At 49.7% G+C, this 12,930-nt stretch overlaps 1 protein-coding gene across 20 annotated transcripts in view; it reads left to right on the top strand.

The window, feature by feature from the left end:
• Positions 1-12,930, top strand: part of MTSS1 (MTSS I-BAR domain containing 1) — a 157,754-nt gene that overhangs the window by 121,628 nt on the left and 23,196 nt on the right. For 8 of the 20 annotated variants that reach the window (XM_032315958.1, XM_032315962.1, XM_032315957.1 and 5 more), the window contains 5 exons: positions 2,351-2,435; positions 4,429-4,520; positions 5,896-5,970; positions 9,976-9,987; positions 10,745-10,813. In XM_032315958.1, coding sequence (XP_032171849.1) covers positions 2,351-2,435; positions 4,429-4,520; positions 5,896-5,970; positions 9,976-9,987; positions 10,745-10,813 — 333 coding nt within the window. The remainder of the gene's footprint in view (positions 1-2,350; positions 2,436-4,428; positions 4,521-5,895; positions 5,971-9,975; positions 9,988-10,744; positions 10,814-12,930) is intronic. The other 12 variants (XM_032315974.1, XM_032315978.1, XM_032315967.1 and 9 more) reach the window with 2 other exon arrangements.

Here is a 12,930-nt window from a genome sequence, read left to right as displayed (position 1 = left end):
AGCATGACTTTGGACAAATTTGGACAAAATTCATATGTCACATGTCCAAAAAGAATTTGGACAAATTCTATAAGGCACCTTTCCTATCTAGGAAATGGGGATAATTGTCCCAGCAGAACCAGGAGTGTTTCGAGGATTGAGGGAGTTCGTGGGTGCACGGCACTTCTCCCGGGGCCTGGTGCAGCCTGAGCTCTGTCCAGATGTCTCCCTTTGCCATGACCTTCACCGCCACCAGCCTGCGGCGTAGATGACCGCCTGGCACTCCAGCGCTGGTCTGTGGTCTCTGCTTTATCTACCAGGGCCCCTAGAATGGGAGTCCGCTTCCAGTTTATACTGTTGTCAGCAGCATTTTGAGGACCGCCCTCCTGGGGAAGGATTTGCTGTGGTCCTTGGTTGTTTTCTCTGGTTAATTTTCCAGACCTAGAATTGCCACGTTGAAGAGGGGACTCGTGTTTAAAGGCTTTCCTGGGTGGATGCTGTTGGGTTCTCCTCCAGAAAAGGACTGGTTTACACTCCTTCCTGCAGTGCATGAGGGTGCCAGCTTCCTTGCAGGGCCAAGTTATTAACTTTTAATCAAATGAAGGCCCAGGAAAAATAGGAGATATTTCCCTTGGGATAAAGTGTTCCTGGCTTTTGCTCGTAAAGCAGCAGAAGCTTGGGAAAACCTCAAGGGAGCCCGGGAGGCCTCCAGCGCGCGTGCAGACGGCGCCCTCTACTGGTATGCCCTGGTGGAGCATGGTGTGCCGCCGCAGATGGGGCTGCCCGGAGGTCTCTAACTCCTTCTAGTGGCTGCAGGTGCCAGGGGCTAAAGGACCACCATTTACCAAGACTCCTGGCTGAATTCTGCCCTGCTTCAGGGGACCATTAGCTCTTGCTCAGTTTTCTTGCAACGGTGCTTCATAGACTGGGATTTTTGCTCCCCAGGGAACACTTCATACTGTGTGGAGACATGTCTAGATGTCACAGATGGGGGGCCGGCTGCTGACTTGTGGAAGGTCAAGGCCAGGGATACTGCTAATTGTCCTACAATGCACAGGACCCCCCACTCCCACCCCCAACAAAGAATCATCCAGCATCACATGTGACTGACATTACATGTCAGTCATATTCAGGCCAAGAAACTGTGTTTTAGAGGAACCGGGAGAGTTGTTCTAGAAGGCTTCTCTTTTCAGACTAAAACAGGATATAGAAATATTAATATTTAATACATATTACTTTCAGCACTAATTTTTCTTTTTTGGGTTTTGGAAACCTGTTAGTTGTGCAGAATAAAATGGAAAATAGGAGGAACTGAAAAATAGCACATTGGTGTTTCTAGAACAGCAGGCGGAGGGGGAAATGCGAACCATAATAATGTCACTAGCATGAATAAGGGACGACATTTTTTCCTGTTAACTTGGTTTGGTTGAACCTACCGTCAGTGCCAGCAGCTTTCCCTTGAAGACCTTGTTTGTGAAAAATAGTGCTTTGTTTGACGCCCCCCCCCCCCCCGCAAGCCCCGATTTCATGAGTCCTAGTATTTTCATAACATTTATAATGAGCTTTCTGGGGCTTGATGCTGGATTACCATCTGTGGTTGTAGTGTGCTCCCACGCCCAAGTGCTGATTCAGGCATTGTTTCTAGGAGGGGAAGGAGGGGAACTTCACAAATAATCTTAAAGAGGGTCTGCGTGGAGGGAGCAGCGTGACAAGAATTTCGGGAAAATCAAACTGAATTAAAGCTTACCTTGACATTTGTTGTGTCTGAGGACTTCTTTCACCAGCCGTACCAAAAACTTTAGAAAATACTCCTCTATTTCATTTTGCTTTGGCCTCACTTGTCTCTGAATGGCTTGGAGTCTAGACTACACATCTTAAAACAGCTAGAGTGGCCTTATTAGCGGTCCTAAATGACGCTAAGGGGATTATTTTGCCAGAAGTGGAAAGCAAAACAAAACCGAAGGAAACAACAGCTTTTCCTTCAATATCAGATACTCTTTTGATCATCTTCCTTGAGAAATTATTTTTCACATTGCAGGTCCCGATCTGTTAGTGGGTCGTAAAATCGATTTCTGGGTCACAGTCGACATTTAGAGAAAATCAGAGCGGAAAGTACTACCGGGCATTGTATAGACTCAAGGTGCCTTTTATTCTGCTGATTATAGACAAACGTGTCACCATATGTATTTACACATGTGTGTGTGCGTGTGCACACATGCACACGTATACACATGCCTGGCGAGAGGCAGTGGCTTGGGTTTTGCCTCGTGGTGAAATCCGGCTTCTTTTCAGATGATTTTGTTCTCTTCCCAGGATTCCAGTGATTCCCGCTTGCCTCTCGTGCTCAGCTCTGCCTGTGTTTCTTTTGCAGGTGGCACCAGGGAGATTGGCTCCGCCCTGACCAGGATGTGCATGAGACACAGGAGCATAGAAACCAAGCTCAGGCAGTTCTCCAGGTGAGGAGCGCATCTCGGTCTGGATTTCACCAGCTCTTGCTGGTTGCCAGGGAAGGGGCAGTGCCTCGCCCAAAGCAGTGTGTGTTCTCCCGCAGCGTTGAAATGCCCGCAGCCCGTCCTGCAGCTCACTCACTGAGCAAGTGCTCGTGGGCCGTCTGCCACGTGCCAGGCTCTGGTCTGGGTGCTGGGGAGGTAGTGGGTGACCCGATGACCTGGGGCCTGCCCGCTGGAGCCCACACCCCACTTTGTGCTCTTGTGGGTCTCTCCTGGCCCTCCGCTGGCATGAGAGCAGGGCGTCTGTTCTCTGCAGAAGCTTCTGGAAGGGGAACCTCGGGGCTGGGGAGCAGGCACGTGCTGCTCCTCCATTTCCTGTGGGCCTCCTCTCCACCCTCCATGCTGCCCTCCTCTTGTCTGTCTTACCAGCATCCAGAATGGGCAGAACTGGCAGTTCTGGTTGCCCACGGGGACTTGGAGTCACCAGTGTTTTGGTGAGGGGGGCCTTCTTCCAAGCAGATCAAACCATTCTGCTTGATGGATCATGAGTTGTGCGAAGCGTTGCCAATGTGAGAGGCCTCTGCCCCTCCTGGCCAGGCCACCGAGGGAGGTGGCAGAACGTGGCGGGAAGTGGCTGGACTTGGAGACAGATAGGCCTGGGTTTGAATCCCGGGCGGGCCACAGAGGCGTTGGCCTCTTGGTTGGAATCTCAGCTTCTATAACATGGGGTGCTTGTGAACATTCATGGAGCGCCCACACATTTCCAGCACAAGGTGCCCGGGTAGCAGGTGAGGACTCTGCCGCCTTCCCTCCCGCTCGCTTCCGGGCCCTGCGGCGCCTCCGGTCCCGCTTGCCAGCGGATTTATTTGCAGGCCAGTCTTGCGGTTCCCCAGCCCGTCTGAGGGATGAGGACACAGCGGTTCAGCGGGCGGTGTTTGTGGAGCACCTGCTGTGTGCCACGCTCTGTCTTAAGGCGTGTGGGCGGTGGCAGTGAGTAGGACCGTGCCCTGTCCTCACGGGGCTTACACTCCAGACACCGCGAGCCCTCTCACCATGTCAGGCGGTGGGAAGTGCCACGAGGTGAAATCTGTGGGTAGGAGAGAGGCAGCTGCTGTTCCACGCTGGGTAGTTGGGGGGTGAGCCTGTGTGGAAGGACGATTTGAACAGAGACCTGAAAGAAAGAAGCCAGTGCGCCGTGTTGATGGCTGGCGGGTGCATGGGGTGGGGGAGACCCTGATGAGGAAAGGAAGGAGTTGTACCAAGAACCTGAAGATTTTTAGGAGGCCCACGATCAAAAAGTAGTCGGAGAACACCTTTGGAGTAATTCTCACCAGAGCAATTCGAGCGATTTGTGGGCACTTCCTGATTTTCCTGCGACATCTCGGTGATGTAGGAATGTATCCGTTTCCTTCCTGGGGGAGGGGTCATCCCTCACACGGTTCCTCTGGGTGGGGAGCCACCTGGGGACAATGCACAGAATGACGGGACGTACCTGGGGATGCCTTTGCCGCTCTGATCCAGAAGCTGGCCCTTCAGCTTTTCCTCCCCGAGGCTGGCCACACTTGGTCTACACTCATGACTTCTCATCCTAAAAGCACATCAGAGTCACGTGTGTTTCTTTAAAAAATATAATATGTAGTAATACTGGGGTCCCGCCCTCCAGGTTTCTGTCAGGCGGGAGGTCTGGGGTGCAGCTCGAGGGGTGACCCCCTGGCCTGCAACCACGCTTGTGAGCACGAGAGTGAGAGTATGAGGCAGGGAAGTGGGAAGAGGGCTCGCCCCTTGTAGGCGTGGTGACGGCCTCCTGCCAGTCCCTGGAGAACGTTCTGAGAATAAGGTTGCTACGAAATGGCGGGATTTGGACGTGAACTTGGGCTTAGATACTGCCTTGTCTGGCACCCGGTTGTCACAATTTACATAGTTTTGACAACCGAGTATGAGTCTTCACCACGAATGTATCTGTTTAATTTCTCCTTTTCTTTCTTTTTTTGGGAAAAAGTGCTTTGATTGATTGTCTGATAAACCCACTTCAAGAGCAAATGGAAGAATGGAAGAAAGTGGCCAACCAGCTGGATAAAGACCATGCGAAAGGTACGGGGTGCAGGCTGTCTGCTGCCCAGCAGCGCGTGCTCCCCGTGGTGTGGCCGGCCGCCGCCTTGGGCCCCTGCTGGCGTCCCCTGTCAGGGCCCCCTCTGGTCCCCCTTCTCCCATTTCAGCGCTGGAGGGTAAGAGCCCCTGAAACCTCCCTCAGCGGCTGATGGCCCAGGCTCTCAGAGGTGTAAGTTGCAATCAGTGAATGAGACCTGGACAGTGATGGCAGGCTTCGATGCCAAAGTCTCGCACGAAAGGCACTGGGGCACATTTCGACAGCCAGCCTCTCAAGAGAGGAGCTAACCTGGGTGTCCTGCCCGGGACCGCCACCCTCTCTGAATGTGCTTCAATGCAGGCGACTCTGCACTGCGTGTGCCAGGCCCTGGGGGCAGAGGGGTCCTGACAGATGCCTCCCCAGTTGGTCTTCCTGGGCCCAGAGGCTGGGGTGCTGGCAGCGGGGAAGGGCAGGAGACGTCCTGCGACCTGCACTGCGTACTGGGGAGGGAAGGCATAGGGGAGACTGGAGGCGGGAGGAAGCCAGAAGGAAGGGCTGGTGCCAGCAGGTCCCCAGAGCCCTTGTGGCGAGGGCCCGGGAGTGGCGGCACGGGGCTCGGGGGAGCGAGGCGTCCAGGAAGGCTGCGAGGGAACTGGCCGAGGGGGCAGTTACTTGAATAGGAGGGCGGCAAAGGAGGAGAGAAGGTCAGAGCGGTCGTCATTTCAGGTGTCCGTGTCTGGGTGAGGGCGGCACCCAGGAAGTGGACGTCCAAGAGCAGGGGTAGACTGGTGGAGGAGGAGGAAGTCATCGTTTGGGGGGGACATGTCGTCTGTATGTGGGCCGCCCCTCCTCGGGGTCTAGTGCCTGCCTTGGCGCCAGTGCGAGAGTAAGGCTAAGGCACCCGGGCCTTTCCCAGTTTGCCCCCACGCCATCTGATCTCTCGTGCTGGGGTCTGGGGGCTCCTGCTGAATTGCAACATCTCGCCAGCGTCTTGCCACATGGGTTCTTTTTTGAGCAAAACACTGCGAAGTTGGGCCTTCGGGAAAGCAAATCCTATTTTCCAATTTCCTGTTTTGTGAGCCGAGAAATTGTGGATTTTTCACTTTTAGTAAAATATCCCCCCGAATGACGTCTTCCTTCACAGCTGATATGAGCGAATGCTATCAGGAAAAGACTGAGGCGCATTCTGCGGTTTTTCATGTTAATAACGCCCGTGCAGTAAAATGTCAGCCTGAGATTGTTATCATATGGTGGTTCTAGATAAAGCTCTATATTGCGGATCATCATTTCCGCTTTCTCTGATGAAAGTAATGGTTCCTCCTTAGAATGTTTTCCGTTGAGCAAAGTGGTAAAATGACTCAATATTCTGCTTTTTCTTAGAATATAAAAAAGCTCGCCAAGAGATAAAAAAGAAATCCTCAGATACGCTGAAACTGCAGAAGAAAGCAAAAAAAGGTAACTCTATACATTCTGCCATTATTAGCGTTACTTTGGGGAAACAAGCACGTGCTTGCTTTTGACTTTGAAGCAGAAAGCGTTCGATTCCGACCTCGTTGCATATCATGGCCCTGGGGAGCAGGAGCACGTAGAATCCATCTGAATTAAAGTTCTCAAGTGCAGAATATCTATTAATTTGAGGCCCTTACAAAGTTGTACTTGACTTGTTCCCTCCCCCCACCTTTGTCTCCAAAATTTGACAGTTTCCATGCCTATTGTGTGTTGTAATGAAACCTATAAATTTCTTGGAAGCCTTGGGATCATGCATAAAAGCCTTCATGCAAATATCCTACTAGAGTAATTATTACAGAAATTATGTCCTTTTCTCCTCCATCTTTCACAGCCTATAATCTCTGAAACCCTTTATTAAGCCTTGTGTGAGGATGTAGAAATGGCTGCAGTGGGAGCCTGTGTGGTGCAGAGAGAGCTTTCATGGTGTTATTGAGTGTGGGGGCCTCCCTAGGGAAACCAGACTGGGGCAGCGTGGCCCTCTGCCCACCTCCCTGCCTGCTGTCACCCACACACAGGCCCCCTGTCAGATCTGTGACCCAGCTCTGCTCTTCCAGCGTGGACTGGGAACGTGCAGAGAAAAATCTAGCTAAATACACTTTGTAGGCATTTGTGACATTTTCCTAAGACCTAAAAATCTAGGGTCTTAAACTTGAGAAGGTGACAGTCTTTCCAGACTATTCTTGATGCCTGCTTTTTGAATTTGTAGTGTCACAACTGATAAAGTATTTTTGTTTTTCCCATGAGGCTCTTCTGTGTTTGGTGTATGCTTGGGACAATTTTTAGGGAAACGTCCCCCAAATCAAATTTCCTCCTTTCCTAAGTGGTCAGTTCTCATTTGGAATGAGAGGAAAATACATTCAGAGAGCTGGAGTAGTTTGGTGGAAGTGGGGCAAGGACTAGACAAATTTTTTTAAGCTTTGACATTTCTCAAAAATGTCTTCCCAGTTCTGGTGAAAACCGCAAAACCATTCATGATAAGGGCAGGAGAATTTTCACCCATAACCCGGTTTTCTGTCAGCATTGGCCTCACTTGTTTGTTTTGGATGTGTTTTCTTGGTCTTGGTGCCTTTTGAACATGTGCTCTATCTTCCTGGTGCTCCTGGGAGCTAGCATTGGACAAGTAACAGGGTTTGAGGCCTGGAACATTTCAGAGTCTAGAGGTAAATGCTTATAAATAAAACAGCCACCACTTGCATCGAATCTGGCGTCCCATGGAAGAGCTGGCTGGTAAAAATTCGGGACTGACTTTCATGTCGTTGACAGCTTGGCAGGGATTTAGAAGGAAGGCCCAGGGAAGACACAGGTTGGGAAAGGTTTGTAAGTTTGGTAAAAAGGATGAGGGAAGAAAAAGTAGCTGTTTTCCCTTAGCTTTTCCAGAGTTTTCTTTCCAGAGGCCTTAAGTTCTTGGCTGCAGTGATAATCCTTTTATCTGAATTCTGCATGGAGGCGGAGGCAGAAACAGTGCACGTCCGTCACTCAAGGTCCCTGGCATTGTCCAGTTAGCACAATTTGGGCCTACAGGGCAAGCTTGATGGGTTCATTGCAGTTCAGCACAAAAGACTTGACCAAGCACTGGGTCAGACTGCTTAGAGAGGATAATGAGTTCCCCATCAAGGCATCTGACGGAAAGCTTCGGGACATCTAGGGTGCTGGACTGTGTAACATGAAGAGAAACTTCTGGTCCCAGGATTGGCAGTAGAATTGGCATTTGGTTGTGAAGCTTTGTGGGGCACTTGCGCCTGAAGGCAGAGAACGGAGGCTGTGACCAGGGGTTTCTGGAAGCATTCTCTGAGCCCTAGCACATAGCTCGTGGTCTCAGACACCACGTCCTCCTAGACAAGGTAGCCATGGTGGTATAGTTATATACACGCACCAAGTCAGATCAGTTGCTTGTAATGTTCCAGATGATTTTCTCTTTACTCCAGAGTATTACCAGAAAACAGTTTTCTTTCTTTCAAATACAAAAATACTTTTTTCTAAGATATATAAGCACATTTTTTTTGACTGAATACACATTTGTGTATTTCTGGGGTGAATGGAACCTTCTAGAAGGTACCAGAGTCCTCATTCTGGTTATAATGGAGTGCTCTCCTAGAAGAGGGGTAGCCTGAGCAAGGAGCAGGAATGTGACAAGTTTCGGGCCAGCAGAAATCTGTTACTTGAGGCGTCCACTGATTTGGGGTCTGGTTACCTGAAGTTTCCCTTTCCACCAGAACTGCTCTTGGGACATCTGCCTCACCTTCCACAGGTGGTGGCTTCCTGGATTCTCAGCTTATCAGGCGTTGGTAGTTTCTTCTGAGTTCTACACGATGTGTTACGATACTTCAGGTCCTTTCAATATTTTTCAGATACTTGCTTCAGTACTTTTTTTTGTCCTGATGGAACGGAGTCTGATAACCACATAATCACTTCACCTTTAATGTGTTTTCAGGAGATCACCAAGCAGCTTTCTACCATGCCTTTTTAAAAAACTGTCATCTTTGATCTAAGAGCTCTTCTGACTCTCCTTTTCAAAATTTCAGATGCCTTTGTGTACTTAAGCATGGTGATAGCGCTGCCCTTGACGTAGGCAGACACACAGGATGTCCTTTTTGTGTGTGGCTCATTTAATTTTCACTCTGCAGATAATCACCTTTTGTCACATGTTTTATTGGGCGCTTTTCCCCCTCTTTATTACAAGAGAGTGGTAATTTATAATCTAAAGGTATTTGAATATTACCATCAAAAAAAAATTCAGACTTTTTTGGGGGATTTGATTAGGCTTTATCTCAAAACCATTTCAGAACGACTTGGCATCTGCTCCAGCTGTGAGTGGGTGTAGCTATTTTAGTGGGAGGCAGGCTTACCCAACACCTGCCAGGAGTAAACACGAGGCAGATGCTGGGGGCTGCAGAGCCAGTAGCCACCCTCGGAGACGTTCCAGTCTGATGCCCAGGACTAGGGACCCAGGGCAGAGCCAGCCTGATTGACGGGCGATGGGGAGAAGACTGAGGCCACGGGAAGGTAGGGTGTGGCGTGGAGCAGACCCAACAGTCCGAGCTCTAGAAGGCATCCGATGAGTTCTAGGCAAGCCCTGCGGCTTGATGTCAGCTCGGTTCCCTGGGCTGGCCGAGACTTCATGGGGAATGAGCGTGGGTGGATTGTGGGAAACGTGTACTGTTCTTGGCTTGTTTTGCTGTCTTACTGTACAGTCAGCAGCCTCACTTCTCCTCTAACTCCCAGATTACTATTAATTTAAATTAATCATGTCAAGTAAAATAAAAATTAATCATGGTCAAGCATTTCTGTTTCCATCTGTAACTACTGGAAGCTTCTCAGGACTTTCTCTGAGGCTGCTGAAACTGGGGTGTTTTACTGTATTAACCCTGGAGCCTGACACTTCAGTTGTTCAATCTATCATTTTTGACCAGATAGTAAAGTATATTTATGGTAAAGACTATAAACCCAATAAAGAGACTCACAAAGGTGCAGATGAACATGTTATTTGCCCTTCTACTAGAATTTTAACTTTATTATTATTTTTTGATTTTTCACCCTGGTTTAAATTTTGTTTCCTGGGTTTCCCTAATTACTTTTTAAGTTATAGTAAATTATACTTGAAAGATATTCTTGGTGAAGCATCTTAATTGGCTTCAGAGGGGACTATAGGCTGCATCTCTCTTCTTAGAAACTGTGCTGTGATCTCTAGGGGGTGATGCTCGCTAACAAGGAAGTTTTCTGTTTAGAGGAGAAAGAAAAGTTTTAGCAAGTCAGGGAAGGGACTGTGGCTGTGCAGCTCTCGGTGGAGGTGGGTTTCATTGCCCTGGTAGAAAATCCGGTGGCAAGCCAAGGACGGTTTAACCCATGAAAGGAAGGTAAGACTGCTGCTCGAATCCCAGTTTGACTTTATTATTTTCCTTTTTGTGTCAATTGTGTATCCTGCACTTTCTCACCGTGTGCCCCCCCCGCCAGTGGACGCTCTCGGTAAGTCTCCCGTCCTGACTCTCTGGTGGCTGGTCACGATGTGGTCCTTGCTGTGGGCTTTCCGTGGTTGTCCAGACCTACACTAATTGCCCAAGTTTTCCTGCCAGCTCGGAACAATCAGTTGTACCTACTTAATTTTCCCTAACTTTAAAAAAATCGTGTGTGTATGTGTGTGTTTTAATCATTTTCTTTCTTCGGTGTTTGGCTTTTTCATGGGTTAGCCCAACATGCCGAGGGCCTTCGCATCATCATAACTCAGTATTAGACTCATGGAAAGAAGAAATACAGAGTGATTTGCACAGGAAATAAACCCATTTATACATACATATATATCTGAGTATATATGTATGTGTGTGTTTATATCACAAAATGTGTAGAACTGCACTCAATAAACCCTAAAAATAATCCCCAAATCAGATTTGGTTGTATTAAACTAGCAAAATTTCTTTAACTCTGTCTCCCCAGGACCATCTAGTTCTTTTCAAAGTGAATAATTCGTGGTCTTTAAAAAAAATCGGAGTATTTCTTATTTCAGCGGAGTTTGTGAAATGTTTCATTTCAAAGGTATCAGATCTCCAAATTCAGTAATACCAGTGATTCTTCTTGACTGAATGTTGAACTTCATTCTCTGGGTGATTTGCTTTTGGAGTCTTGTGGCGATCCCTCTGTCTTGGAAAGGTCTGTCTGAGGTGTCCGTGTGATTTTTCTTGCCTTGAGTGTTCCTGAGTGTCCTCTGAGAACATTTTTTACCCAACAGCTCCACAGAGGTTTGAATTGGAATCTGTCCTCTCCAACAAACCCAAAAGGCCCAGATCTCCTATAACAGGTGGGGCACCGAGATGGTCCACTGTCGTTTCACTCAGGGCCCGGCCCTGCGTCTACTTCCCCTCATGGTGACATTGGCCTAGTTGTTCCCCAGCTTTATAAGTGATGATCTTCTCCAGCCCTCAATGTTGTGATTGTGAAACACTTTGCACAATATTTAGTGAACTTTGGGAGGAAGGTAAGACAGCCACTTTTTTGGCATATTATTATGATAAAATTTATATAACCTAAAATTCGCCATTTTAAAGTGTACATTTCTGTGGCTTGTAGGACATTTACAATGTTGTGTGGCCATCGCCACTGTCGGATTCCAGAACATTTGCACCACCCTGAAAAGATGCCCCCTGCCTTTTGATCAGCCACTCCCTGTTCTCTCTGCGCCCAGCCCTGGACTCCCACTCGTCTGCTTTCTTTCCCTATGGGTTTGCCTCTTCCAGATGTTTCATATAAAAAGAACTGCACAATAGGTGTCCACTCGATAATACAGAGTTTTATTGGAACCTTCGCTAAAAGCCTGGCATGAGTCCATCTGTGGAGTAAACTGGGTATTTTACTCACGTTGAATGATGGGCAGTAGGGTTGGGGATGAGGAAAGAAACCGTACAGCCCTTCGGCTCTGTAACACAGGCTCTGCTCATCTCAGGAGAAGTCTCCACAGTTCCTTCCGTTTCTTTCTCTTGCTGGGTCTGTAAGGCTCAGCCACAGTGACACATAATCATAGCAGTGAACTTAGGTGTAAAGACATAAGCCCTCTTAACTTTTTTTTTTCTTTTTATGAGTTTTAAATCATCTTGGAACCTGGACATCTATATTTTAATACAGTTTTGCACCAGTTAAAATGTCCTTGTTCAATGAGAGGAAAAAATATATAAACGAAACTCTCCTTTGGTGTAGTTACAAGTATCTACCTTGAACCCTGGGTTCCTGCATGAGCTCGGCTGGGAGCCTCCGTGAGGGAAGGTATTTACAACTCAAAATGTGTTCTGCTGGGGATATGTCCCCACCCCGAGGAACTGCGATTCTGGTGGACGTAAACCAGTTAGTTGAATCTGGCATGCTCTGTGCTGTCAGGACGATGAGCAAAAGCTCTGGCGGTGGGCGACGAAGTATCTCAGCTCAGCTTGGGAGGCGGGGAGGCGAAAATGAGGAACAGGAAAGGGGTCCGCTGGGGGAAAATAGGGTTGGGGGTGTTCAAGGTAGAGGGGACAGTGTGCTCCGACACGTGGCTGTCAGCATTTAAGACAGGAGCACCGGAACCCTGGTCAAAGGTGACCGTGTCCTGAGGGGGCGCCCTGAGGACACATGTGCCTGCTACCCTGAGTCAGCCTTTCCGGAGGCTTCCAGTCTCGCCACAGGTGGACTGGACCCGTGTGAGATCCACCGGGATTTCCCCCCACCCTTGTTCTGCTTCAGCTCCCTGGCTAGCCCAGCCTGCCTCCGGATGGTTCCATGGCTGGGCCTTGTTTCCGCGCAGACCCCAGACTGGACTAAACTTCCCCGCCATCATCTCCCCCTCCTGAGCGCCCGTGCAGTGCCGGGTGTCTTCCACCGGGAGCGTGGTTTGTGCGTCCCACGGCCCTGTCCGGGGTGTGCGCACGTCCCCACACGGGTTCCTTCTGCACTTGCAAACCTGGCAGAAACCGCTCTCAGAATGCCCCTGAGACCCGCAGCCAGGGCGGGCCGGTCTCTCTGCCTCTGTGGTAAAAACTGGATGGGTCTGGGTCTCTTCCAGACACCCCCACCTTTGGTTCTGGAAGAGGGATAGTGCCAGGAGCCCTCGTCCCCAGACGGAGTCCCCCCCTAAACATCTGCAGTCTGAGCTGTTGGCGGGTCGCCTGGTGTTCTTGCCCAGCCCAGGACGGAAGACCTCTCTGCTCTGTTCCTGCTGCCGAGCACGAGAGGCCTCTCAGAAGCTGGCGGGGCTCGGCAAGGGACCCCCGCACACCTGTCCACCACCCGTGTCCTGGGTGTGCCTCTGACAGTCTACAGGAATCGCCCTCTCCTCAGGACCGGGCTGCTGGGGTGAGGATGGAGCCGAGAAGGGGCCCCCTGGTTGCTTCTGGCTGTCCGGGTTCCAAGACCCGGCCCTGGAAGTCGCTGACTGCTCTCTGCGGTCAC

The sequence above is a fragment of the Mustela erminea genome, chromosome 16, assembly GCF_009829155.1.
Source record: "Mustela erminea isolate mMusErm1 chromosome 16, mMusErm1.Pri, whole genome shotgun sequence".
Taxonomy (NCBI): Eukaryota; Metazoa; Chordata; class Mammalia; order Carnivora; family Mustelidae; genus Mustela; species Mustela erminea.
Note: the sequence above shows the minus strand (reverse complement) of the source record. Positions and strands in the feature narration are given on the sequence as shown.